The sequence below is a fragment of the Syngnathus leptorhynchus genome, chromosome 5 (genome assembly GCF_054491065.1).
Source record: "Syngnathus leptorhynchus isolate UIUO chromosome 5, UIUO_Slep, whole genome shotgun sequence".
Taxonomy (NCBI): domain Eukaryota; kingdom Metazoa; phylum Chordata; class Actinopteri; order Syngnathiformes; family Syngnathidae; genus Syngnathus; species Syngnathus leptorhynchus.
The window spans coordinates 12,359,746-12,386,681 of record NC_141199.1 but is presented as its reverse complement, the minus strand read 5'-3'; the positions used below and the strand labels follow the sequence as shown (position 1 = coordinate 12,386,681).

The 26,936-nt window shown below is 42.6% G+C and overlaps 1 protein-coding gene across 2 annotated transcripts; it reads left to right on the top strand.

The window, feature by feature from the left end:
- The first annotated feature begins 920 nt into the window (after positions 1 to 920).
- Positions 921 to 26,680, top strand: zcchc7 (zinc finger, CCHC domain containing 7). 2 transcript variants are annotated; one of them, XM_085912219.1, is made up of 9 exons: positions 921 to 1,060; positions 2,674 to 3,270; positions 3,362 to 3,551; positions 16,614 to 16,666; positions 16,758 to 17,009; positions 18,814 to 18,849; positions 24,750 to 24,842; positions 25,079 to 25,196; positions 25,479 to 26,680. In XM_085912219.1, the coding sequence occupies exons 2-9, from the start codon at positions 2,749 to 2,751 to the stop codon at positions 26,024 to 26,026; spliced, it is 1,812 nt and encodes a 603-aa protein (XP_085768345.1). In that variant the 5' UTR covers positions 921 to 1,060; positions 2,674 to 2,748; the 3' UTR covers positions 26,027 to 26,680. The 2 variants fall into 2 exon arrangements, with proteins under 2 accessions (XP_085768345.1, XP_085768346.1); XM_085912220.1 differs by lacking the exon at positions 921 to 1,060 and adding an exon at positions 1,067 to 1,453.
- Positions 26,681 to 26,936: the final 256 nt, after the last annotated feature.

The window sequence follows — 26,936 nt, the reverse complement described above, 5'->3', positions numbered from 1 at the left end:
CACCTCCCAAAAACAAAGCAGATGCAGGATTAGAAGTGTGTGTGCAGACATAGACAGTCTGAAAGAGTTGATAGTGAACATATATGTGCAGTCTAACCTTTGGAAGGAAATAATCCAACTCAGTGATGGTCTTTCCTGTGTTGACACGCATGGAGACACCTTAAGAATCAGATGGCATTCACTCCCTGAATCCTTATTATGCTACCATTCTTCACTACTATTATGAAAGTGATTCCCATAGTTGGAGACACAGACTTTGCAATTATTCTCTTGATATAAAAGAGAGGAGGTGGCGGATGCTAATGCAGCACTGTCATGAAAGTCAGGGTGGTGTAATTTTTCTGCATTCACCTTGTTATGAATATGACTGATGGCGATAGGTCGTCTGTTGAAGTACATTTACATATAGATTCCCATTCCAATCAACGTGCAATAACAGCGCCGGCTGGAGGATTCAGAGCTGTTGCTCAGACATGGCTGCACACAGCGAGAGGGGTCCTGTGCACGTTGTGACATTTCATATTTGGAGGATGGAAGATGAAATTGGGCTGGGGTTTTGACTGTTGCAAAAGTAGAACATGACAACATCACTTTGAATGGGGACGCTGCACAATAATATGAGAACAAATATATTCCGCTGGAGGTTGATCAGCACTGTTATTTAGCTGCAACGTACTTTGACATTTTTAAAGCACAGAAATGAAACTCACAAACAGGTCAAATGTCGTTGCGTTTCATTTTCACTGTAATTTGACGTACAAACGTAAAGTGACCGCCCACACACACAAACAAACAAAATATACACAATTAACGATGTTTATAACAATTCAAAATATGTTAATTTATTACAGAGTAATGCCAGTTGAACATTGCAGTTTATCTGGCTTCCTTGCAAAACTGCCTGTAATCTCGAGTGTTGGCCCGGCAGTGAAACGTGTTCTGGTTGGCCAACCTCTTTTCCGGCGAATCAACCCGGAAGTCCATGTGCGCGTCTCACTTTCGCTGAAGTGGAGATTTTATTGTATATGCGAGCACAGACGCGTCAATTTGGGACAGTAAGGTAAGGTCGTGGAAGTGTAGTGTATAGATCAAACCACGTCATCATGATGTAGACACAACCGCAGCCATTGATACTTCCCCTCTTCAATTTTTTTGTGACCGATAAGCTTGTTGTTTACATCCTGCTATGCCGTTTCGAGCACGTGGGCACAACTTTAAGAACGCTTGATTGCCACACCGGTCAATGTCTTTTTTCAGTTAAAGTCCAGTAAATTTAATTTGTTTATCAGCAAAATGGAAACCGGCTTTTGTGTGAGTGTTGTTTGACTTAAAATTGCTGTATGAGCGAGTCAACATACGCTACAATGCGTCTGGCAGCTAGTTAGCATTTTGCTAACCGAGGCTGCTACCATGCACGTTCAAAAGAGTGCGAATCTTTTCATATTTGCTCATGGTGAGTATTTTCAAGGATGGATGTGTGTATACCATGTGCGAATAGTCAGTTCAACACGCATACCAAACGTTGTTGTACAATAAGTGATGCTGCAACACGTCAACATGTTAACTTCAAATGCAGGCAAGTTTACCAGTGATTTAGTATTATACTATTATGCCATCCTCGTGATCGGATTTCAGTCCTACCATCATTTTAATTGCTTGTGCTTTATTGAATGCTTTTATTGTAATTTTACAATTGTTGTACTAGTTTTTACCGGATCATAGTTTCTTTGATCCGCTCAATTTTTGTACAGAGCAGACGGTTTTGCGGAGATTGGCTGAGATTCTTCTTTTCAGTCCTTTTAATCCCCGTGGGCGGCTTGTGACAACCTAGCGTGGCGTTTCTGCAGCCGGTGGTCATTTTGAGAGGCCAATCATCTCCAGCCATCATGGTGCAGACACGCTGGACTAGACAGGGCAATGGGCCAGTACCATTTCTCAGTCCACTGTCTTTTTGGTAGCACGCAAGAGAGATTGTGCAAATTAACTTCGAACATAATTATTATCCCAGGCCGACAGATTTGTTCTTGTCCATCAATTGACAGGATGTGTTTCTTTGCTCGGGAGCTATGATTAGAAAAACCCCAAAACAAGTTAAAACAAGAGGGAAGAGTGGAACTGGACCGTGTTCTCCTCAGCTTGGTTAACAAGCCCACATGGATTTCAGAACCAAGACCAAAGTTTGTCCTGTAATTGATGTCAGCTTCTGAACTCTTGTTCCTAAGTGCTGAAAATAATAGTTTTAAACCAGGGCAACTAAAAATGTTCAGTTTTGACTGGGGAAAAGTGGATGGAAGAACTTTTAGGAACTCTGTTGTAGATTACTTGTTGAACTGTCTCTTGTCACTTAGTTGTCCCATTAAGTTTTGTAAGATTTTGCACAAAGTGTGCAATGTACTCTCAAAGGTTGAACATAATCATTTTGGATTACAATATTTGTTCTCCATTGAAAATGAGAAATGGAAGTAAAAATACTAATTTAAACACAGCTTTGTTTAAAACAGCAAAACATTGAATTTTAATATCAAAAGCAAAACACACATGTGCAATGTGTCACAAAGCACATGACATAACCCTAACTTGACACATTTCTTGCTTGTGCAAATTTTTTTGTCATAGTGTGAAATAATAACTATGACACGTTTCTTGCTTGTGCTTGTTTTTTTTTCTTTATAGTACAAGTGGCCTGGGCAGCGTGCATGTGTGCATCCGTGCATCTGAGTGCCTGTGTATGGGTGTTCCCTTGTGGTGATGTACTGCAGCTACCAGGACCGGCAGGTGTTGGAGGATGATCTCTACAGGGGAGATGGGGCTGAATCTGAGGCATCAGAGGCCATCAGTGAGCTGGAGTTCCACCTCTACAGTCAGCTCCACTACTCTTCCAACACCTTGGAGTTGGACGTGCAAGATGGAGAGGACAAGCCTAGCCAACAGATTGATACAGCTGACAAGACTCCAGAGAAGGCCGTTCATGTAGAAGTTAAAACCAAAACCAGACCACTATCATCCACTACTCTCAAACTGCAGCAGCAATGCAACAAGTTTCAGAAGCAGGTCAAAAAGAAGAAGGAAAAAAGTGTCCAGAAAATTAAAAGATCATTGCCAGCATTTGAGGAGGTTATCGTCATTGACTCAAGCTCTGACGTTATAACCATCTCTGAAAGCGACTCTTCTGATGATGACGATGATGATGATGATGATGGCGACAAAGGGGTTTGCGCCTTGAAGGGAGCCAGCGTACGCCGAAAGCTGACATCCACCGTGGTCAAAAAGGTACATTAACTCGCCGTCAAGTGGCTAATATAAGATTTAATGGCGCTGAATTTACAAAAGAACAATTGAATTGTCTTTTTTTTTGTTCTAGACACCCCGCGAAAAGGTGAATGATCCAGTGACTTTGGATTCCAGCAACTCAGAATCTGGTTCAGAATCATCGCTTTCATCCAACACTGATTCCTATGTTGTGGAAAACTGGATGATCCTGGGTCAAGGCAAGCAGCGTGAAGACCATTCCATTGAACTCAACCTGGAAGGCTCTACTGGCCGCAATGCAGGTGTGTGTATTTGCGTAGTTATGACGGCTGAGTTGTTTTTTCGACTCATTGTATTCTATTGTGGTCATAGGCGGTCCAGCTCATTCAGAAAATATGACAACTCTCTAAAGCACTAATGACAAACAATGGGCAAACCTTTAGTCTAATTACACATATGACATCATAATTGTCGTCCTGGCTTTGGTACAGCTCTGACACTGCCTTTAAAATTGCTAGCTCAACTTGGTCGTCTTCAGTCTATGTCTGCTTTTATGCAAAACAGTGACACGAAGAAATGTTGTCTTTTGCAGGCAGTTAAAAAAAGAGGCTTGGATTTGTTTTTGTAGCATCTTTGAGTGTAAATTTGTAAGCGCTTTGCATCCGCTGTGCTGTCCCGGTCAGCTGCTCTCCTCTTTGATGCATCTTAATATGTTGCTGTGCACCATGTATTGATATGTACGTGGCGGGCTCGTGCAAATTTATTTGTCTTTCTAAAATATTCTACCTCTCATCAGCATGCATGGGACACGCTCACACACACACACACACTCGCGCACACTCGTACCACTAATGCCAAAAACAAACAAACGGAGAGACAAGAGCATCAAAGGAGAAGGTAAGGGGGGGGGGATCGGGAGAGGTGGGAGTAATCAAAAAATGAATAAAAATGTTTGGCGCAAATCTCTTCAGATCTTCACATTATCTTAACCTGCAGCCTCAGCAACCGCTCCAAGCCGACCCCCCCCCCCCCCCCTCTCCTTCCTACCTACGGCGCCCCCATCTCATTCTTTTATCCAATTTCCTTACTATTGTCCTCCTTCTCTGTCTCCCCCCATTCTCCCTCCCTCTGTCTCTTGCACCGCTTCTTCCTCATTTGAATTTCCCTGGGCTGATGTTTCTGCAAGAGTGCTCCCTGACTTCCGCACACAGGCGTTGTAAAGGGGGGCGCCTGTAGCTGAGACTTTGGGCCTGCTTTTTTTTTTGTGGGGGGGGGGGGGGGGGGGCGGAAGGATTTTAGAGGTCCGGTCTCCCCTCTTGGCTGGCTTCCTCGCTGTGTCGTCTGGGTCTTCTCTGTGATCTTTGGAGCTTGACCTCATGTCTGCACATGGGGGTTCATGTGTGCCCTGAAAAGGGGTCTCAAAAGTGAGCGAGACAGGGTGTGGTGCTTTTTGCCATCCAAAATGGAATGAAAGTGAAGAAATTTCATGGACGAGCCTCATTTGTCTTGAGCTGATGCATTTGTCACAGAAGAATTGCTCCTTTTGCCATTATATGCTATATTAATCATGAAATTAAATGGAGGATCCAGGAGGCTAATGTTCCCCCAATGTAATTTCTTTGGGTAGCTAAATATTTGCAAAACATTGAGCCCTTTTTATAATCAGCTTATTATTGTGTTAATCCTTGAGCCGAAGTCCCCCAAGGTAGCCTGTAAGTGTTGTGAGAGACACTTTTCTCTTTGCTTTTTGTTTTGATGAAGAAATGCTGAAGTTCTGATCAAATGGCTTCTTCTACAGCCACCATTGCTACTTTTGCTGAATTCCTGTGTGGGGCCATCCAAAAATTGAATTCACGTGAAGCTTTGCAAGATTGATTTATGAGATCGCATACTTGTATTCTTGTATATCCACCAGAAAAATAGAACTTGCTGGGCGCGCTATTCAAGCTAGGTCCGCCGGGGAGCCCGCGTGATGGTTGGTGGGGTTCGACTATGTAAACGGCGCATGCTGTGTATCAGATGCGAGATACTTTTAGTGATACTACTGACTTTGGGTTTGGGCGTAGGTTTCTGAAAGCAATTATTGTGCTCATATTTGCGCTCGTATCTTGTCCTTTTTTGCGTGTAACAGGTATGCAGTGTGCCAAATAGTATTTGTATGCCTTAGCCTCTTTTCTGCATGGCTTTCAAATCACATTTGCTTAACTTAGCCTCTCCTTCCAACCTTGAGTAAAAGTGAGTAAAAATGGGAAGAGCATGGCCAATCTGCATCCAAAGGCAACCAGGGGGAACAAAACCGGACCTCCCCAAAATCCGGCTTGTACCCTAAGAGGTGTGCGTGCCCTGAATGAATCTGGGGCAAAGGAGGGGAGTGGGCTGAAGCTAAAGTTTGAATAAGTGGTTAACTCTCCGTCAGTGGTCACACTCTCTTGTTTCCTTTTGCCCCTCCAGTTGTGGTAAGTGCTCACCAATTTTTTACGAGGCTTTTTTTTGTGTACGTGCGAGCGAGTGCGCGCTTGTGGTGAATTGAAAGGAAAGAGGCATATTTTTATGTCTATCGGGTGTTTTCCGTACTTATCTCTCCCGTTTGTCATCTTTGACACGAGCCAGGGCTTCAGGGATGCGTTTGAATTTGTTCTTTTGCCACAATCTGCTGTCTGACGCCTTAACATGGGCCTGTTGTCGCTTTGGAACTTTCTAGGTTCGAAACCGCCGTGCCAGGCTGCAGTGCAAATACAGACACAATGGGTTTTCTGGAGTTCTGAATGTTTGTGATTAATTTTTTTTTTTTTTGGACATTCGTATTCTAAAATGAGATTACAGTCACACGTAACTGGCAGTGTGAAGACGTGTGTGTGTGTGTGTGTGGTGTGTGTGTGTGTGGTGGGTGTGTGGGTGGGCGGGCATGCACTGCAGAAGGGAGGCATGGATAGGATCAGTGCTTATCTTGGCTGCCCAGTGCCACACGAGGTGTAACGCCACACGCACACTACCACACAGTGTGTTTGAACAGACACGCATGCACGCACACACACTATGAAAATGCTGTGCCACCGTTTGATTTATTTTTATTTTTTTTAATTATTCCGTTTTTACAAAGCACATGCAAATGAGAATACTGTATCAAGCATATATGAGCAAATGCATATATTTGAATGGAGACACTTATTTGCAAGTCATTTTTAAATAAAATAGATTGTTTGTTTAGTTGTTGCGCTTGGCTACAGGAATGTAATTTTGAAAATCAAAGAGTTTTGTTTGTTAGTATAATTTGAAATTTGCTCTTATCTTCTATATTAAAAATTGTAATGATTCAAATTACAATTGTTAAATGGGATTCTGAATATTTTATTCCTTTCAGAAATGCTGAGCAGATGTTTCGCTTGCGCTATTTTTCATTCTTATTTATGCACTTGTAAAAAAAAAAAAAAAAAAAAAAAAAAATTCTTCCCATTGATTGTACAATAATTGATGTTTTATGTGTTTTAAATGTATTTTTCAGTCTTGTATTCATGCTTTGTTGTGCATGTACGATATAAATGAGGGAAGTTTTTGCTTACTGTGTGAATGACAATTCAGACAATTTCTTACGTGAAGGTACTTTTTAGTTGATACATTGTGCAAGTGAAGTTGGGGCACCGCTAGACTCTTGTTTCGAAGCTGGTTCATCCCCAGTCTGAGACTTTGGTTTCGGTTTGTAGGGTCCCGTGTGTGAAGCCCTGCCGTCAGGTCAAGCAAAATGCCAAATATGGACTCCGATTGTTGCCTAAAATTCGTGTTTTCAATCAAAATTATTTTATTGTGCCGCACACCCGTCACATTCCATTTTTTTCCCCACATTTCAGTGATTTATCAGTAATACTGTAATTAAAGCTGAGTGTGAATTAAACAACTATATTTGATGCATTTGTGCAGAATGGTCTTGATATTTTTTTTTTCTTGTTTCGAGTACCCATCTTTTCATATTTTTTAATCTGTTTCTGATTCTCAGTATTATTTGTTATTGAATTTATTGGTGCAATTAATTGACAGCTAGATGGAGTAGGAAGGCATCAAGTTTCAAAGCAATGTTTGTCAAATGTATGAAAATGTCCTTTTTTTCTTTCTTTGGAACGTCAAAATAACCAGAAACATCTGCGGCTGCGGTTGCAGGTGCTCATTTGTATCAATGCGGCTTTTTTGTTCTTTACTATAAAGAGCAGACTCTTCGTAGAAATGAAAATATTCCAAAGTGCAGCACAGCTGTGTTGAAACTTTTTCTAATGTGTGTTGTCAGTTATATTGTGGTTTGTAGTTGTTAAGAAATGCTTTATCAGATACATGGATTTGTATATTTGAAAATTAACGCTGTTGTAAAATTGATGTCAGTTGGTGTTCTCGAGGTGAGCCCAATAAGCGTGCCCTCATCAATTGTCGCTAACTTTCACTCTCATTACTTCCTTATACCGTCAGAAAGGTGACATTATTATAGCGAGGCGCAGTTACACATGTTAAAAGTGCTGTGTTTTTTTGTTGTTGTTTTTTTGGGGGGGGGGGGGGGGGGGGGCAGTGTCTCTAGTTGCTATTACTGTAGCCCGGAGGAAGCCGTAATAAGTTGTGTATCCAAATTATAATTTACCTTTTATGCATGATTTGTGACCTTTTACTTTGCCAGAACATCCCACCGAGATCTATTAAAAGCAAAATACTCAGTGGACATTATGCCATATAGCGAATGGGCAATCCACCCACATGAACAAACACCCATTTAGAAACTTTAAATTCGATATAAAAGGAAAAACCATAACGCCGTCATCACACATTGTAAGTCCTAACCAAAATTGTAATAATAATTACTTAAAAACATTTTACTTAAGATTTAGATGTACAAAGTAGAAACATACCATTTCATAAATATTTCAAAATATAAATATTTCAAAAAATCTATTAATCATATTGGTGCAAGTGTTGCGTTTTTATTTACACTGTGGACCACTTGATGCATAATATTTTTGGACCTTTTCGGCTCACCTTGATTAGAAGTGAAAAATGTCAATTACAATTAACCAATAATAATCATGCTAATTAAGCAATCACTTGATAGGAAATATAATTATCGTGTGGAGTAGGGAGGGGCCGTTCAGTGGCACGTTCGCAGCGAGGGGCATCCCAAGAGACTGTATTAATTTCTCTACTTTCATTTTGGCCGAAGAACTTCCCCCTTCTTGTGCATCTTGGATTGCCGGGCCGGCAGGGGTCGTCAAGAGGGCTTTATTAACTAGTAGACCTTGGTGGTGTTATATTTTAGGGGCGGGGTTGTGGCATTAAAGCCGAGGGGCTTTAGAGGTTTATGTATTAATATTAATGCTTGTTTCAAATGAGGGACAGGAAGTTGAGGGCTGGGCTGGGCGGGCGGTGAGCAAAGCGGTCATGGATCCCTTAACGCGATTTTCTTCGTCTACCCAAATTTCTGTGTGACCACCAGCAAAGGGGGGCGGGGGTGATTTTTGTGATCAGAAAATCACACTTGTACACACATGCGCATATGATTACTTTATTTATTTATTTATTTATTCATTACAAGATCCTGCTGGTGTACCTGTGTTGCAATGTCCTCTCCAGAGGCTCCTAGCTTGATGCACGTTGGCCATTCCAAGACTTCTCCTGGTGTCTCTTAATTAAGAGCCTAGTCAGGCACAGACAGCTGGGCTCGGTCTGGCTTAACCGTCACTCGCTTTAATTGCAGTGCAAAATTTCCACATCCGTCTTGGCCGCACGTTTGAGAGTACGCTACTTGTTTCTCAGCTGTTTTTTTACTTTGGTCTTGGCCACACTGTTAATGCGGGTTGATGCCAGCTCTAGATGCCTTTCGTAAAACTCATGAAGAGGATGTTCTGCTTTTATTGTGCAAAATGGTTGGTAAACATTGAAAATGGCAAAAGCAGAATCTGTAATGATAAATTCAGACAAACACGAAAATCTTTTTATTTATTTTTTTATTTTTGAAATGTGTGTGTTTTGGGTCTTTAATTATTTGAAGACATGCACTGCTCTGAGGACAAGGTTTCCCACACTGGGCACATTTCACTCCGTAATGCCTTGATAGTCTGACATATTTTGTGTATTACTGTCAATTTTGAGTCTTTGCTCGTGCACTTTTTTTCCTACATGCACACACGCCAAACAAGACACCAAGACTGCCCCTTCATCCCAGGGATTACGGTTAAATGAAATGCCCAGATTGTGGCGGCAAGCGGCCGATAAAGCCGAAGTCAAAGCGAGGGGGAAAATTAATTATGGTGGATAAAATCAGAGCCGAGGAGATAGTTACCTGCTCGTTGGGGAGTTCAGTCATTGATATTTCTGAACTGGCTGTCAGACAAGCACACACATACACAAAACACACGTACACACTTGATTGGTGTTAAATGTGACACTAGTGTGTACATGTACATGATGCAGGGCTTTTCACACTTTCCGGTGAGACATCTTAGATCAAATTTAAAAACGCCCTAACTTTACCCCCCACCATTCTTGCCCACCAGTCCGGCAATGATGTCTAGCACTGTTCTTGTGTGGTCACTGTTAGCTGCCAGGCGTGAACAAATAACCGCATTTTTATCCCGAGATTTTGTGGTTGGACAACATTTGTCAGGTGACTGAATTTTTGTCCCTTTAGCGCAGACTGATCAATAGCAATCGTGTTGGAACTTGGACTGACTCTAGTGAATATGAACGATTCAGAAAATGGATGGATAGATGCCTCAAGCCTGTTTTTCTTTGTTGTATTGTCCTGTTCTTTTGTGTTGATGTTTGTTTTGCTTTGATTAGAGCAGCAACCTACCATTATTTTGTCAGTTAATTGATGTATCGCTTTAAAAAATATATTTTTTATCGTTTTATTCATCGGCTCCACCGTAGCTTTTTAGCTGTCAATCATTTTTTAATTTATTTTGTTCTCAGTTGAACCCTTTGATTATGAGTGGAATTGATACACATTTGAAGGATTCAGATAATATAATAAGACAGAATAAAGTTTCAAAGAAATGCCGTCCATCTTGCCCCTTGTAGATGAACATACCTTTTGCACACTATCCCCCAGCTACCCAAAGTTGCATGTGTAGAATGGTATCATCACGAAAAATGACCCTTCGCTGCACACTAAGCAATTAACCGTTAAAGATCTCCCTGTATTCTAAGTCTTAAGCCCCACTACTATTCGAGTGATGATACAGTGGCATAGATGTTTGCATGACACAAGCGATAAAGAGCAAAAAGTTGCTTGTGGAAAAGAACAGCTGGATGCATTCATGTGCTGTATTTGAATAAAGCAATAAAGGCCTGTATTAGCAGCCCGCCTTTTAATCCTCTATTGTCTTGCTGTCCCCCGTCTCTTCGGAGGGGCCGTTCTAATTAAAGACTAATAATTGTATTGTTTTAGAAAGTCTTCAGAGACGCAGCTTTCTGCTCCTTCAATCATTCTTTCTCCATCAAAGGCTATCTCACCGGACTTCCTGGTGCATGCGTGTGCGCGTTGTGTGTTCCCTGTAAATGAAAACTTTAAAGCGCCATTATTTCATTATCCCAGAGGCTGTGGATTTGGGTTTGGCGTGTCCACGTGTGTGCGTGTTGTTTGCTCATGCAAATAGACGGTGCTGTCCAGGATTATTTCACTTTTTCAATTTGCACCATCGCTGAATGTGTGTCTGCTTGTGTACAATCCGTATTTGTGTGCGACTATTATCGGTTCTTCCGTAGACACCCCCTTCTTCCTACTCCTCGACCCTCAACACAAAACACACACAAACAAACCCACACTCTCACACTTTACTGCCAGCAGATAAAAAGGCATTATGGTAAATTCCACTTAATGACATTTTTTTTTAATTTGGGGAACAGGGCCCAGTGAATGGAGCTTAATTACCGGGGCCAAAGATCCTTGGAAAATAAACCCATGACATCCCCTACCGGCCCCCATAATGGAGCGCTTCACAAAATGCCTCTGATTAACCACCACAGTTTATCTCCCACCCCCCTGCACCCCTTCTCGCTCTGGATAATAACAAAAATAACAATCATGAAAATTCTCTCTGCCTTCTAGCCCCCCATTACTCCCACTTCCCACACCCGCTCGCGCTCCTTTCCACCCTCTCGCCCTCTGCCTGGCACACTCCCGCAGGAGGAAATTCATCAAAATGAAATTGAGGTTGCAACTCACTGGTTATATTAAAATCCATTTAGCCCTTACAGACTTTGTGTGCCGTAGTATTTCTGTTCTTTGCTGCAAAAGAAAAAGGAAGGGATGGAACAATCTATTTTCTACCACAGACACAAATACAGTGTATGTCTAGATGGTAGATATGCACGCACAATTTTTAAATTTGACTGCATTATGGCCCCTTTGCTTTGAAAAGTGGGGCTTAAAGAAACGTTTAGCTCCAGTGACGTGACAGTACTAGCTTTTTAAACCTGTCGTTAGCGATATATAGTTTATTTTTCTACTAAGTAGTAAAAGCCTCAATTGAAATTGAAAGGTATCGTCATTTGCATTCACATAAAATGACCCACCCTTTTCTCATTGGTTTGTATTGGAAATTGTCTCATTGATCAACGTTTTAATTTCTTTTACTTTCTTAATGGAGCTGAATCTTTATACACTTAGCATATATAAAAATGAAAAAACAAATCCAAAGCTATTATTTTGTCTTAATGCTTAACATGCTTATTACAGTGTTCTCTTTTTTTTTTTTTTTTTTTTTTTTTTGGCGTGCTCATGCTTGATTGGTGAAAAGCTGTCATGAGTCACATCTGCGTGGTCAGTATCAGCCAATAGATGGAGATAAATGTAGCGCTTTGAATGGAAAATCCATGTTGCAGGCAGCTAACGGATATTAAAAGGGCACAATGCCTACCTGTTTTTGGACATGCAAGCTGCTTTTCGATAACTTAGTCCTGCTGCACACACACACACACACACTTGTGCAACACACACACTTGTGCAGCGCACACACACACACACCAATATGCCAGCTCACTTTTCTTGGCCTCCTCTGGTCCCCATTGATGAGCTCCCTGATTGGGCCATGCGGTTGCCATGCGGTTGCCAGACCTTCGCCCCTGCTGTGTGGTAATTGGTGTCTATGGTGCTGCCACGTGGCCACGGTGCTTTGACTGACAGCTTGGCCACCTGCCCTGCCATGGCTGCCAACGTGGTGTGTAAGTGGGCAAGGGTTGGGGGGAATGGGGGGTGGCATGGACCGGCAGGGGGTGAACAGTCAGCATGTCATGAGCAGGAGGAAAGGGCGGGCTGGCTTGGATAATCAGATGGGTTAGTACGAAACCAGCGTAATGGCATCTGCTTCGATGGTAGGATTGACTTCTAAGGTTGAACAGTTTGTTGTGGAATCTAGCCAACCTCAAATTTTGAAATAGACAAATAAATCCCCATAGATGGATGGATGGATGTACGGATGGATACTTTATTGATCCCAGGGCGGAAATTCAGTTTTCCAACAGGAAAATAATTGAAATCTGTCCAAGAGTCCAAGCGTTGCCTTCATAAACTTACTAATTGACCAATACAAAGCTGGCACCTTTTTTTTGTCTGTGTATTGTTCTTCCCTTTTTTCATTTAAAGTTTATTGTACGTCAAGATCTTCTGCATTGTTGGCCGTGACATTGATTGAAGGAGAATATCAGAGCTTGACGATTGCACCATCATGACTGCACAGGACTGTGTTTGTCAAAGAGAATGTCGGTGCTATTTGGATTTTGCAATCGACTCACTTTTGTTGAGTGAAAAGTGCTGCTAAACTTTCTTTGATAGTTATGCTGTACGCAAACCTGACCACATAGTGTTTTGGATTTTTTATTTTTTATGTTTTTAAATAATTTGGTCAGTATTCTGTTGAACCTCTCTTCTTCTGAACATTGCCATGCCCATGCATTTCCATCCTCATGTACTTTCTCACGGCTCACTTGTTGCTATTGTATTTTGACATCTTTGGCTAGACCTTTCAGACCCACAAGAAGAATTCATGAAAGCCGGGTACGTTGGCCAACCTCTCGTCTTGTTTAACCTTGCACCGGGCAGTGCGGCGGACGGAGCAAGGGTGATGTCACAAAGGAAACACTTTTCACGCACACACAGACAGCCTCCACACTCCTCCCAGCCCTCGCCATTGTCATGTATAGTGTTGCTAATCCAGCCCTGTCGCTTCCGTATCAAACATAACCTCTGTTTAAGGGGGCCTCTCTTTCATTCCAGCGTCGTGTGTGTGTGTCTGTGTGTGTGTGTGTGTGTGTGTTTGTGTGTGTGTGCGTGCGTGCTTTGCTCGGTGTGTTAATGGTCCCAGTCAACAGTGTGGTACAATGAACGGGCTGGTTTGGGTTTCCTGTTTAAGTGTCGGGATGGGGAAAAAATCCAAACTCTTCAAGGCAAGGCTTTCATGTTTTTAAGACACAACTTCAGTTAGTTAGTGGTAATAGTTGCGATTGCTTATTAATTGAGACCATATTGAAGGATGGATATGGATCTTGACATCACTTGTCTCCTTCTTTGGTTATCTGCGTTAAACCGCTGCGTCGGGGCCACTTCCCACGAGGATGGTCCCGACCGTGTGTGTTTTGAGTGTGTGTGCGCGCACGTCACCCCAAGAGAGCCGGGAGTTCATGGTTCATTAGCCACACATAGACTTCCGTTCTGTTGTCAGCGACAGCACACGCACACAGACTCACACAGCCTCCTCCCTCCCCTCTCCATCTCGGAGTAATCAGAGTACCTAAGAGAGAGACAGGTAGCATCTGTCGCCTTCTTTTTCCTGATCTTCCCTCCCTCTGTTCTTATGTGTCCCCCCCCCTCTTGCACACCATTGTTTTGAACCTCCCTTGACAGCACGCTGATGGGATCATGGGAGAGATGTCCTTACAAATTGGAATGGGGCACTTAAGATTTTCTTCACATGAGCGTTTTAGAATGATTTTCGACTAAAGTCTTCAGCACATGCAAAAAAAATGATCGTGGTTTTTACTGCTCACCATCACAGCACACCACATGCTTAAGTTAATGGGATTCTCATCTCTCATACCGGAAGTTAGATGATCAAAGGTTAGCTGAGGTAATACAAGGACTGACCAGTGAGAGGCAGCATCGCGCCCGAGGACATCCAGACTAGTTGGAGTCGTATATATAGTTAGTCACGCCGTTTTAACTTTGTTGGGCCTGACAATTTCTTGCCAACATTTCTTCTCAAGCATTTCTATTGTGGTGAGAGACATTTTATTAGTTGGACCTCCTCAGGCTAGGCTGTAGTATGGTTACCACCATCCTTGATGGGGGACTCTCAAGTTAAGACACCTCACACCCTGAAATAATCATCTGACAATCTTTTGCTTTTTATCAGAGGCTGGACTTATTTCTTAGCCTGGAATATCCGTTCCAACGTCCAGTTTGGCTGAAAGGGTTTGTCAGATGCAGCCAACATGGCGGCGGCATCTCTCGAGCCTGCTTACTTCAGCCGCACAGTGAAACCAACGCCATCTGCCTCTTCAGCTCTTTCATGTGTTGAGTTAGCATGTAGCCAGCAGGTCAAATCATTCTGTTTTTTGAACGGAGCCTCAGGGTTTATTAGCATATTTTCCCCTCCGTGCAAAGACCACCCCCCACACACACACACACCTTTCCCCCCAATCCTCTCTTCCCACTATCCCCCCCCCCCTCCCATGCATGTGTTTGATTCCTCGGCCGTGACAAAGAGCTTCACCCTTTATCCGTGTGGGTGTGTGTTGCTGAGATGGGGGGCCCTTAGATTAAGGGAAAGCTTCCTGCTCTTTATTTGTGGAGTCCCCCCGGGAGACGCTTTTGGAAGGACTTTCGTTGAGTTGCCAACACACACACATGCGCACCCACATCAGAGCCACCTCTTCATACATGCACACACCTTTAACCTCTACCTTCATTCAGACTACTCATTGACTCAATAGCGATTGTTTAAAGCCAACTCTGCATGCGCACATCCCACTGAGGGCCCCCACAACCTGTTCTCAGTAGGCGAGCGCTTCAGAGCTTCCTAGTACATTTCTCTGTGCTAAACTAACCAGAACTAAGTCGACTGGAATAACGTTCAGTGAGATGCACGTTGCCACACACGCAGATGGTACGGACTCAATCGATAGGTGTAAAAACCCAAAGGAAACGCACCCAGCTAAATGTGATTGGACCAACCGTTTCTGGACCCATTCAGTTATTAGACAAAGCTATTTAAATTGCAGCTATAATCGATTCATTTAATATTGTTAGTTTTCCTCCTTGCAATTCAACTTTTGCAGTGTCTTCAAGGGAAGTGAATTGTTAATCTAAAATATGTTCTGTGTTCCCGCACTAGTCTAGATATAGGCTTCTGATTATTATTGCGATTTTGGAATATGAATTAAACAACAAACTCGACCTGGTTTTTATTCCATCATGTTTAGTTTAAGCACTACTTTTACTTGAGTCAGTGAGTTGGATTTTGTTTGTGATGGGAAGGTCACGGTGGGAAGAGGTGCCATCCAAACAAGAACCATTTTAATTTGTTTGACGGGGGGGGATGAGAGCTGATAACTCCCCCTATGCCGGCGCACATCGGGACTCAGGCAGAAAACGAGGCCAGGGAGTAAAAGCAAAGAAGCGGGGCTGAGCTGAATAGCGATAAGGGCTTGGATACAGCGAGTGCGAAAAACCAAGAGGAAGAGAAGAAGAGTGTAATATTTGATTTTGGCTCAAGGCTGCGTTGCGTGTTTGTCCAAAGGCTAAAAACTGTCAAGCAGCTAATCGGCGGGATGAATGCACGGCTGTGTCTGCATGCGTGTGCGAAAGCATGCGAGCCCGTGGCGGGTCATTGCCACCAGCTCATAATTAATGCCAAGAACATGTGTCGTTTTGTGTTTCTGTTACAATTTCTTGATGTCAGTTAGCGTTTTGTGCCTCTTAAGAGAATCCGCTGATCTCCCCGGAGGCGCTGTTAGTGTCTCTCGTACAGATGTGCCGCGCTGCCGGTGTCAGTTTTGGTGTGCACCCGTGTGTGCGTATCCTACTCTTTTGGGAAACTAAGCTCGCGCCTCAGGCTCTTAAGGTCTTCATGTTTCTCTATCACTTTCGAGTCCTCTGTTTATGAGTGCTGGGACAAAATGTTGACAGAATGTTATCAAATTGATACAGTGGATGTCCGACATCCATTTGAGCAGATATTAAAAAAAAAAAAAAAAAAGTAAGACCAGGATAATCATTTCAAAACGTCTTGACAATTGGCTTAAGACAATTTGTGCTCTCTTATATTTCTTAGCGTGATACACTGCTGACATGGTCAAATTCCCTGTTTCAAAGTCAATATTTTCTGTTTTGCCAGATTTCGAAGAAAGCAACGATGGCACCTGGGAGGTTTCGGACAAGGACAGGGAGGTACAAGGGGAGAACGAATGGTTGTATGACAGTAATCCCAGTACTTATTTATAATTGTAAATTGACAATGTATTTACTGTTTTTGTTTCAGGCTCACATCTTCAACAAAGATAAACAAGCTTTTAGGCGTGTTGCCAACAGATATTATACTCCAAAGGATGTCCGAAGCCAAAAGTTGCCTGCGTGCTTTCTTTGTGGCAATCCCTACCACATGTCCAGTGAGTGTCCCAACAAGTACTGCAACAACTGCGGCCTTCCGGGTCACATGTCCAATTCCTGCAATGAGAGGCCTTACTATCACAAACAGTGCCATCGCTGCGGCATGACGGGCCACTTCTTTGATGTGAGTACAGCTTCAAAGGGATTTTCAATAATGAATTAGTAAGAAATAATAACGGGACTCCCACCAAAATCTTTTGCTGTTAGCATTCCATCGCCATCTGCAAGGGTTATGTTTTTTTTTTTACATTAAATTTAGCCTATGTTGGCCATCTTTTATTGCAAACACAGGCCCATGTGAAACAAGTATACAAGTATATTTAAAAAAACAAAATTAAAGTTTCAATTATTTTTGAACTTGAATCCAAATAAACAGCACAAAGCATCAGACGTTCACTTTTCACTGTGTCTGTTGGCAAGTGTCCTCACGCTTATTCCCAGAGTAATAATGACTCAAAGGGGGTCAGCACACGCTGCTGTTCACATTAATTGATACACTTGAGTAATTACAGCTTAGTTATGTCCCTGCCATGCTGCATATACGGGCTGTTTTGTGTGTGGGTGTTTGCTCACACTGAAGGGTGAATCTAATGAGCATCAATGACAATTATCCCACCGCAACATCCATTACCGTGCCCACCGGCACTATGGCGGCCAGAGAACTGCTGGAAAACCCCGCGCGCATGTAACCAGCCCGCGCATGTCTCCGTGCTCCTCACTTTCTTTTTTTGCACTCCGTCAGTCAGTCATGTACTGTGCCCCGCGTGATGGATGAGTAACCAGGTGAACACCAGAGGGAGACCAGCGCACGGGCTACACCCCGCACCCACCTCTTCCCCTCTCGTTGGTTCAGAGCGGTTTTCTCACCTACCGCACTCGATTTTCCATTTACTGTGTGTGAAAGTTTGGTGGGAATTGTAATTAGTTTTCTTGGGTGGGGAAAACGCTATTTCTTGGACTCCATACGTGTCTGCGCGTGTGCGTCTGTGAGCGTGCACGCTTGTGTTATTGTTGAAGGTGTGTGCGTGGAGAAGCGAGAGTCAGGTCTCTGTCCCTTGGGCCTTTCTGTGTCTCTCATTAAAGACAGACGGTTGACGGAGCGCAAGTGTGTCGCTCGCCTCGCCTGTCGCCCTCGACAACAACACGCCACCCTGGCGGTCTGGAGGGAGGAAGAAACGCGGTGTGTGTGTGTGTGTGTGTGTGTGTTTGTATGGGGAGGTATCGAGGGGTTAAAAGAACGCTTGACGAGATGGAGAACGCCACAGCTGTTGAAATTTATTTAATATTTGTGTTCATATTTAAGTAAAGAGCCCCCCCCCCCCCCTTTCCGGCTGCTTTAATACTCGAGGCCACAATCTGACCAATTTTAATTAGGTCATTTTCACTATGGTTTGTCCCTGGCATTGTGCAATTAATTCTTTATGGTTTTAGTTTGATTGGTGTATGACTGGACTCTATTATATTGGAAGTGGCATCTTTTTTTAAAAAAAAAATTAAATCTTGTATTGCATCTCTTAAAGTGCAAGTGGTTCTAATGTCATGGCTGGTAAATGTACCTTTCCTCCTCACAGTAGCTTCTACTCACCAGGAGCGTAAGTAGATAAACCTTATTGCCGGCGGCAACTGCGGCATTTTCAATTTCCCAGTGGGAAGTGGCGGCATTTGAGAGAGGATGTCGGAATGCAATGGGAACAGCGTGCCAAAGCCCCGGAGATAATGCTTTAACCACACCACGACAGAGCGACAAGACAAGGCCGACTGTGGAGAGATTCACTCACTATATTGGTGGCAGAGATGTAGCTGAGGAACATGAGAATTACACGAGATTACATTAAAATCAAGTTTTAAAACCGCTTCTTTTTCTTTGCTTGTGCATTTAATCAACACATTGTAACTCTACCTTTCTTGTCCCCCCCCCCCCTCTGCAGGCATGTCCAGAGATCTGGAGACAGTACCACATCACGGTGAGTGTCATACATTTTAACAAAACACACAACTGTCCATACTGAGCTAGATAAATTGGTGCTATCACTACCTTGTGTCCAATTTTTTGGGGGGGGCAAAAACACTGTTGAAATCTTCCACATCATGATCCAGTGAAACTATGCTTGAACTTTTTGGTCATCATTTCAAAATATATGTTGGGTGAAAACATAGCACTGCATAGTGCCCAGTTGTAATAGGGTGTTCAAACTTATGCAACCACATTATCTCAGTCTTTTATTGTTACCGCTCTTCTCAAACTTTTTAAAATTGAATAGTACCGATTACAGGTCACACTAATGCTGGGAAAGGTTTTGATTTTATTTATCTTGGTCTCATTGTTTGATACCACCAAAACCTGTCATTTGAAAGGGGGTATATAGACTTTCTCTATCCACTGTATTTTAGTTTATTAATAATACTTTTTAAGTCTTTGGTTTTTGTCCTAAAATGCTTTATGCTTCAGCTTTACAGGTGCCTTATCTCCTCTTCAGTTAGTAGTTATAATAAAAGCCATTACAGCCACCTAGTGGCACCACGTATTATTATTTTTTTTTCTTATTTGAGGTGTGGCATCTACATTTAATTCAATTGGAGAAGAGACCTGGAGATTAATTGGACAGTGGCGAGTATTGGAGAACAAAGCTATTTGAGGAAATGGAATGCACTTGGAGAAATTTACCTCGAGATTTTACTTTTCTAGATGTGTTTATGTACATTATATGTGCGTGTGTGCTCGCCATTTTGTCAAATAAATGTGTGATCGTCAAAGTGGCAATGCCAACCGGAAGCCATATTTGCTTACGTGTCGGCGTGTTGTTCAGATAGGTGAAAAGAGAACTACTTTTTTCAGCTGAGTGCGTGGAGGCTGCGAGGGTGTGATATAGACCTCAGCCTAAGAGAAAAGAGCAGCTTGTTTGTCAATTAAAAGATGTGATAAAGCATGAAATGCGCTGCCAACGCCACACGGGACAAACGAGTGAGAACGAGGCAAGAAGAGTGTGTATTTGCATACATCTCGCTGTGCACTCCGCGTATGTGTGTGCGTGCTCGGGGAGGTCTGTCACTCTCCTCAGTGGAGATTAATTAGCAGGGGCTGTCTCGTGAAAAGGCAGCATCGTTAGCGCCAAGGAAGGGAGCGGGACAGCAAAGTTCCCGGGGAGACGCCGGCTCGAAAAGACAGGAGTTGAGTTGAATGTTCATATTAGCGTGTTAGCGTGGGACGTCTTTTGCTCAAACGAGAGGGAAGGAACCGTCACCTCACAAGATGATGCAACCGGTTTCATGTTTGTGCGGTGGCATGTTTTAACGGGTGGTGGATTATGACCCAGGTCTAATTGAAGTATTTAAGCCATTTAAGCACAGGGAACAGAAGGTCGTTACACATCCAAAGTGGCACGGGGCTTCGGCGGGGTCTGCATAAACAAACCAAATCACTGGCACTTGCGCACCACGCTCACACTCTGCATGCATACACACGAGCACGGACGGGGCCCTCCTTCTGTTTAAGACAGCCTCATTTTATTCATGATGCCGCTTATGACCCTGAACTCCCCAATGTGAGAAGGTGTGTGTGTGTGCGCGCGCTTTGGGAGATGTGACTCTGTCACCTTCCGCTGGGCTCAGCCAGGTGTGAAAAGGCATTCTGTCAGACCTCCCTGCTACTACTCCTTCCTGTGTGTGTGTGTGTGCGTGCGTGCATATATGTGTGTGTGTGCGTGCATATACGTGCACACGCGTGAGGTCCGTTTATATCCCCGAGTATGTGTTGTCTGTGTGCACCTGGCCCTCAACTAACAAACTCCTCCAAACCACACTGGGTTGACCACAATGCCCTGGGGTGCTTACTGGGAACATTTTGTGAGATATTCACACACTAAAATATTTTGAGAAGCAGTTGAAGTAAGAAGGCACCCGAAATAGTTTTGTTGATGCTCATGCGGGTTATGGAAGACTTTCGTTAAGATGTAAAAATTGGTCTTTAACACAGATCCTTTGTCTGGGTGACAGTTGAGCTTATCTTCATATACGTATGTTCACTGATGATAATAGTTGATACACTTGCATGAACATGAGCTGAAAAGAATACTTAAAGGATTCCATTATGAATGTATTGGACATGAAAGTTAAATAAAATGGTACCTAAATATTTAAGAAAAAAAGTGCAAATGTCTTGTACGTACTTTAACTTTAATACAATTTAACTGTAATTGAAAAGTGTTACTTTAAAATAATGGCCTAAGCCTGTCATATTTTGCAAATAATATATACTTTTTTTGCTTCTAACATCTTTCTAAGATATTGGCCACTGCTGCTAAGATTGTTGAGTTCTACTGAAATGAAATGAATAATAAAAAAAAAAAATCACTTATTTGGTTCAATTTTAGGTGCTTTCTGAAAAGAAAAGTGACTAGGGCTAGGTAGACAAGATGAGTGGGAAAGATGGAAAAAGATGGAGTGCAGGTAGTAGTAGGCTAGGGCAGCTTTAATACATGTAAAAATCATGCATAAATACACATGAGCCACAGTCACTTCCTATTCTTCTGCCAGTCGCCTATTTCCATGATGATATGATCCGGGCGCCACCATGTGGCTGCTCTCAGACCATAAAAGGCAATACAGTACCTGTGCATATATTTTTAAAATAAGTACAGCCGCCCCTTTTCCCATTTCTTTTGAATTTTGAATTACAATTCAGTAGAATTTGACAATTAGTTTGTGTAATTGAATCAGTGTATAGAATAAGGTGTGATGTTTATTTTCAAATAAAACAAAATATTGCAGTTTTTGAATTATACAGAATGTTGTAGTATATGTTGCCTACTGTACAATTGTATTATATATTTTTATTTTACATTATTTTTATTTTTTAAACTCTCATATTGTGATTTTGGCATGATGGTGGTAAGTCCCCCCCCCTACTTTGTATAAAATTATCTTGTGCCTGCCTGGGCCATGGGTACTCTGGCTTCCTTCCATTTCCAAAACCATTTGACCGAATTTGAAGAAAATGCGCTGATGGAAAATACAATATAATTTCATTTGTAGTCCTTTAGGTTTGCGTTTGAGGTTACAAACACCACTTGAAATGAACTCAATAAATTGTGGTATTGACCCTTTAACATTTGTTGTTTTTACAACAACCAAACAACTCTCAGACAGTTGTAATAAAACAAAATGCATTATTTTCTGTCTCCCATGAGCGCTCTGAAGCTGCGCAGTGTTAGAGCGCTGACCAGTGGTCAAATTTAGAACTACATTCCAATGCGCAGGATGAACTTCTCTCACTTATTGATTGTTGTTGTAATCGCTGGATGCATTCATTGGGGTTTAACCATCTCCCAAGTCAATATGTCGAATACATGTCCCACAAGTGAGAAATTAGTTGAGGGCGTGGTTATGTCTATAAATAACACCTTGTTTTGTTTTGTTTTGTTTTAACAAGTGTTTTTGCATGCACTGCTTCAATGTATATAACAGTGCACGCACACGCACGCACACGCGTGTGGAAAGGTGCTGTTATCAGAGGTTTAGCAGGCCTTGCAGGTCTTTGTGTCTTTCCACTTAGCTGGAAGGTTTCGATTTTGTGCGCGTAGAGCTAAAGGTGTTTGTGTGAAGTTGATTGGCAGAGATGTAGAAAGAAGGTTTCACCTGCTGACCAGGCCAGAGGAGATTCAATCATTCATTTTCATCAACAAAAAATAGTTTTTTAATCAAACAACAGTTTTTTTTTTATTATGAGCATTTGCAGTTTAAATTTCTTTTGCGTTCATAACAGCTCTTCTCTCGCTCACTCACGACGAGCTGTCTGTTTTGGTACGAACCCAGCAATCTCGTGTTCTGAAGCTGTTCACTATGATAAAGCGTGCAGGGTTGGTCCCTTGTTGGACCAGTAACATATGCAAACCTCTCCCAAATGCTGCAATACCATATGCAAAACGGTACTGCTGCCCCCAGCCAGCTTGTCCCCCCCCCCCCCTTACGCACACACAAGCTTGCGTGTGTGTGTGTGTGTTTTCCCTTCGATTGTCGTGTGTAACAGCCTAAGCTTTGTGTTGGCCGAAGGATTATCACGGCTTTGCCACCAGCAGCCAAGCAAGGACCTGAGGAGAGTGGGGCTTAAAAGGACAGAGTGTTGTAGTGTCCAGACAACTGTGGGAAAACAGTTTTGTGTGTGCGTGTGTGCCCGCGCCACCGAGAAAACGCTCTTGTGTGTGCGTGCACGAGAGGCCACGGTTGGCTGGCTGGGTATGTCGACACAGCGAAGCCTTTAGGAAGCCTCTGGTTCTACCTTCTATCCACGCCCAGCCTAAACTGTGTTCTTTCTCTTCTTTTTACTGACCGGCTCAAGTATCGCCGCTCCAGAAAGTCCTCGTGTCATTTCAGCAGGAAGTGGATCACATTGTTCTTGCTGCCATTGCACTCAGACTCAATCTGCGCATTCGTGCGGAGAGATATTGAGGAACGTCGATCTGGTAGTTTACGCCACTTGTCATTTATGGGTTTCATAGATGGGGTTAGGGTTTTTCCCCCAAAAAATTATCCCAACACCATACCCCAACTTTGGTATGGTGCTCTATACAAAGGTCTTACACAATGTAGCAATCAGGTTCATTTTTTTTTATGTGTTTTTTTACAAAAGTTTTTGTGTCTTTTACATTCGCAGATGAAAACCATACTTAGCATTTTATTTGCAAAGAATTCCTTAATTCCTGAAATGCATTAACAGCATACCAATTTCCCAGTCTATGCTCTGTTGAGTATCATATAGGTTTGGAAACTTCTGAGTCATTTATTTCATTAGCCCGTCACCAGTCAAAGCTGAAATTGGAAGAAAGAAAGAATCACCAAACCCACTGCCGTCAGCAAGTTAGATCACCCTGATTGGGGGGGGGGGGTCTATGTGCTGGATCCTAGCAGGTTGAGATAACACAAGCTCAAGGTCAGAGTTGCAGCGATACACGAAGACCTTCAGCCAATTTACATGAATTCTGAATAGGGCGGCTGGAGGTCGTGGGGCAGAGATGACGAGAACTGAGATTTCTATGTATGTGTGTTCCATGTGTGTACGTGGGTGAGTGTGCAATGGGTCTGTGATCTCCTGGCCTTTGTGATGGAGATGGGTCCGGCCGGTCTGACCCGATAATGACGCGACGCTCTAATAGCATTCATCCTTTCTAGCGCAAAACTACTCAAGCGTTAAAGGGAGGGAGAGGGAGGGAAGCTGGGAGGAAGCTGCTAATGCTAACGCTAGCTAAGCAATGTTTAAGAATGACGGGTCTCGAATTGTGATCTAGGAATGAGGGAGCATCTTTAGAAGTGTGTGTGCGTGTGTGTACGTGCGCGTGTATGTGCGCGCGTGTGTGCGTGTGTGCGTGTGTGTGTGTGTGTGTGTGTGTGCGTGCGTGCGTGTATGTGTGTGTGTGTGTGTGTGTGTGTGTGTGTGTGTGTGTGTGTGTGTGAGAGACATCAACAGTAAATACACTGTGCTGTGTCTCTGCTCTTGCTCTTTATCAGTGTATATTTGCTGTGCTTACTGGAGCATGCAAGGCTTTCAGAGCCCTTGCCCGTCGGGGACGGGACCCCGTGACACACACACACACACACACACACACACACACACACACACACACACACACACACACTTATCATGCAGGGGTCATTACAGGCGTCTACCTATAGCCGCTGTAATCAGCGGTTTATATCGGCGTCCATATTCACCACAGAGGCCGCTATCAATAGCATGGGAATGAATGATGGGAGAGAAGCAAAAGATTAAAGCATATTGTATCCAGCAAGCTTATATACGAACACAACTAGAGTCATTTTGAATGTTAAATCTTCTTGTCAAGAATTTCTTTCAATTGTGTCCGGTGCTTAGACCAAGACGGGCCCTCCAACGCAGCAACAGCAGGACAATGGCCGAAACCCCGCCTACTGCTACAACTGTTCCGAAATAGGACACTTTGGCCATGTGAGTAATATAGAATAGTTTCAAATGTATGCTTTTTTTTTTGTTTTCAATGCATGGCTCCATGGAGGGTGACAGACATTTCAATTTGACCGACCTCGCTATAAACATGCATCTGTAGCCACTTCTTCAAAACTCAACTCACACTGAATGTTATGGTTTTTTTTTGTTTTGTTTTTTAAAGAAACGTTAATGAAACACACATGACAAGTGAGGCTCTTTTTTTGTGTGTACCTCAGGGGTGCAACCAGCAGAGGATGTTCAGGTGGATATACGTTGCCACGCCCTTCATCAACTATTATGACACCAAGACAGATATCAAACGCAGACAAATTAGGATGAAGCACAAGGCTGAAGGTTGGTTTGATAGGAAAAGAATACATTAGGCAATCAAAGTAGTCTTGTAAAACCATAAACGTAAAGGCAATTTCATCTGATTCTTGCTCTCAACTTGATCAATACAAGCATACATGCTTATAGCTGAGGTAATATGACCCAATACTAGAATTGTATTACATTAATATAATCGCATCCCACTTATTTAGCTTGATAAGCTCACAAAATGTTAAAAACTTTTTGCCGTTTGATGTCACGTGTAACCACTAATAAATCTTTTGTTAATACTACTATCACCCCCAGAACTGAAGAAAAATGGCCTTATATCCAACAACTCCCACTCTTCGACTCCTGGACCAATGAGGAAGAAACAAAAAATCAGCCATGCAAACAATGGCCACCTCTTTAACAATAAATTTGACAGGACTGTTTGGAAGAACAAATCCAGCCCCAGACATCGATTTTTTTATGACAGAAATGACACTGAGGCATTTCCAAAAAGGGGGTTTAACAAGGAAAGACAACAAGAGAGTGCTGCCAAACAGTGGAAACCCAAGAGAGCGGTGCCCAAAGAACGCCCCGCACCACCCAAACTCAAAATAGATGAAGCGTTGGATTTCCCCAGAGGGGGAGCCAGAGCAGAAAGACCCAGGAAGAAGAAATACAACCGAGCTTCATCCGTGGAGTTCAGGGATGATGGTCGTTTTGAGACAACACCTGGCAAGTCAAGAAAAGACAAACATAAAAAGAGAAATAATTCCCGGAAAAAAATGGACACAGAGATGTATCCAACAGATGAGAATCTGTTTAGCATACCGCAAAGGAAACGCAAACAGAAGCGATGTGTATGAACCTGTGTGAGTATACGTCTGTGTTTGAATGTTTGTCAGGGCTGCTAACAGGGTCCGAAAGAGGGTCCGACATTAATTGGGCCTACGTGACTGCGTCAGTCCACCCGAAGTTCACCGATGCTGGCTCGACCGGGCCACCAGTAAAAAAATGTCATAAATAATGAGACAGAATCAACAGGTTCTTGCTCTTATATTTATCTAATATTCAACATTTTGGGTTTTGCCCATGTAAATTGACCAATTGACCATCTGTGCTCTTTTTACCCCCCCTACTGTGTACATTAGATGATTAGTGAATGAGGGCTTTCACTGACGCATTGCGCTTTTGGCTATGGGCTAAACGTGCGTCCACAGGTAGGCTTATATACAGTATAAACATTTTAAATTTAGTTAAGTATTGTTTTAAATCAGGGCCAGTGCTGGTCTGGCTGTCATGACCATCCACAAACGTTTTCCGTCGGACCCTGGCTGCTAGTCATTTTGTGTTGACAAAGTTCTAATGTTGTTCTTTTGTTCTCTTCATCCTGTTTCAATTCAATGTTTCTCCATTAAACATAAAATGTTGCTTATTGGCATTCAAATTTTTTTGTTTTTACTTCCCTTACACAACAGATAAGTGTTTTTATGCCACTTATTAAAACACATTTTAAATCAGCAGCTTTTTTTTTTGCTTTGTCTCTTATATTACCTTTGCTTTAAGAAAGTATGTTTAACTTAACACAAAAAAATGCATTTACATGCCAATGGTCAGCATAATAATTAAATTACTGTTTTAGAAGCAATGCATATTTGAACACAAATAGTGCAATTATGCTGTTAGGCTGACGATATACAATTTAGAAACTCCCCTCACAAAACTCTTATCAACTATACTCTGATCAAATCTGTTATTATGCCGCTAATATTTTTC

What these genes read in the sequence shown, in the direction of transcription:
- zcchc7 (XM_085912219.1), top strand. Translation starts at nt 2,749, where the DNA reads ATGTACTGCAGCTACCAGGACCGGCAGGTGTTGGAGGATGATCTCTAC. An exon ending in TTTCGGACAAGGACAGGGAG is followed by an intron (nt 16,667 to 16,757) that starts GTACAAGGGGAG and finishes TTTTTGTTTCAG; the next exon opens with GCTCACATCTTCAACAAAGA. An exon ending in GATGAAGCACAAGGCTGAAG is followed by an intron (nt 25,197 to 25,478) that starts GTTGGTTTGATA and finishes TATCACCCCCAG; the next exon opens with AACTGAAGAAAAATGGCCTT.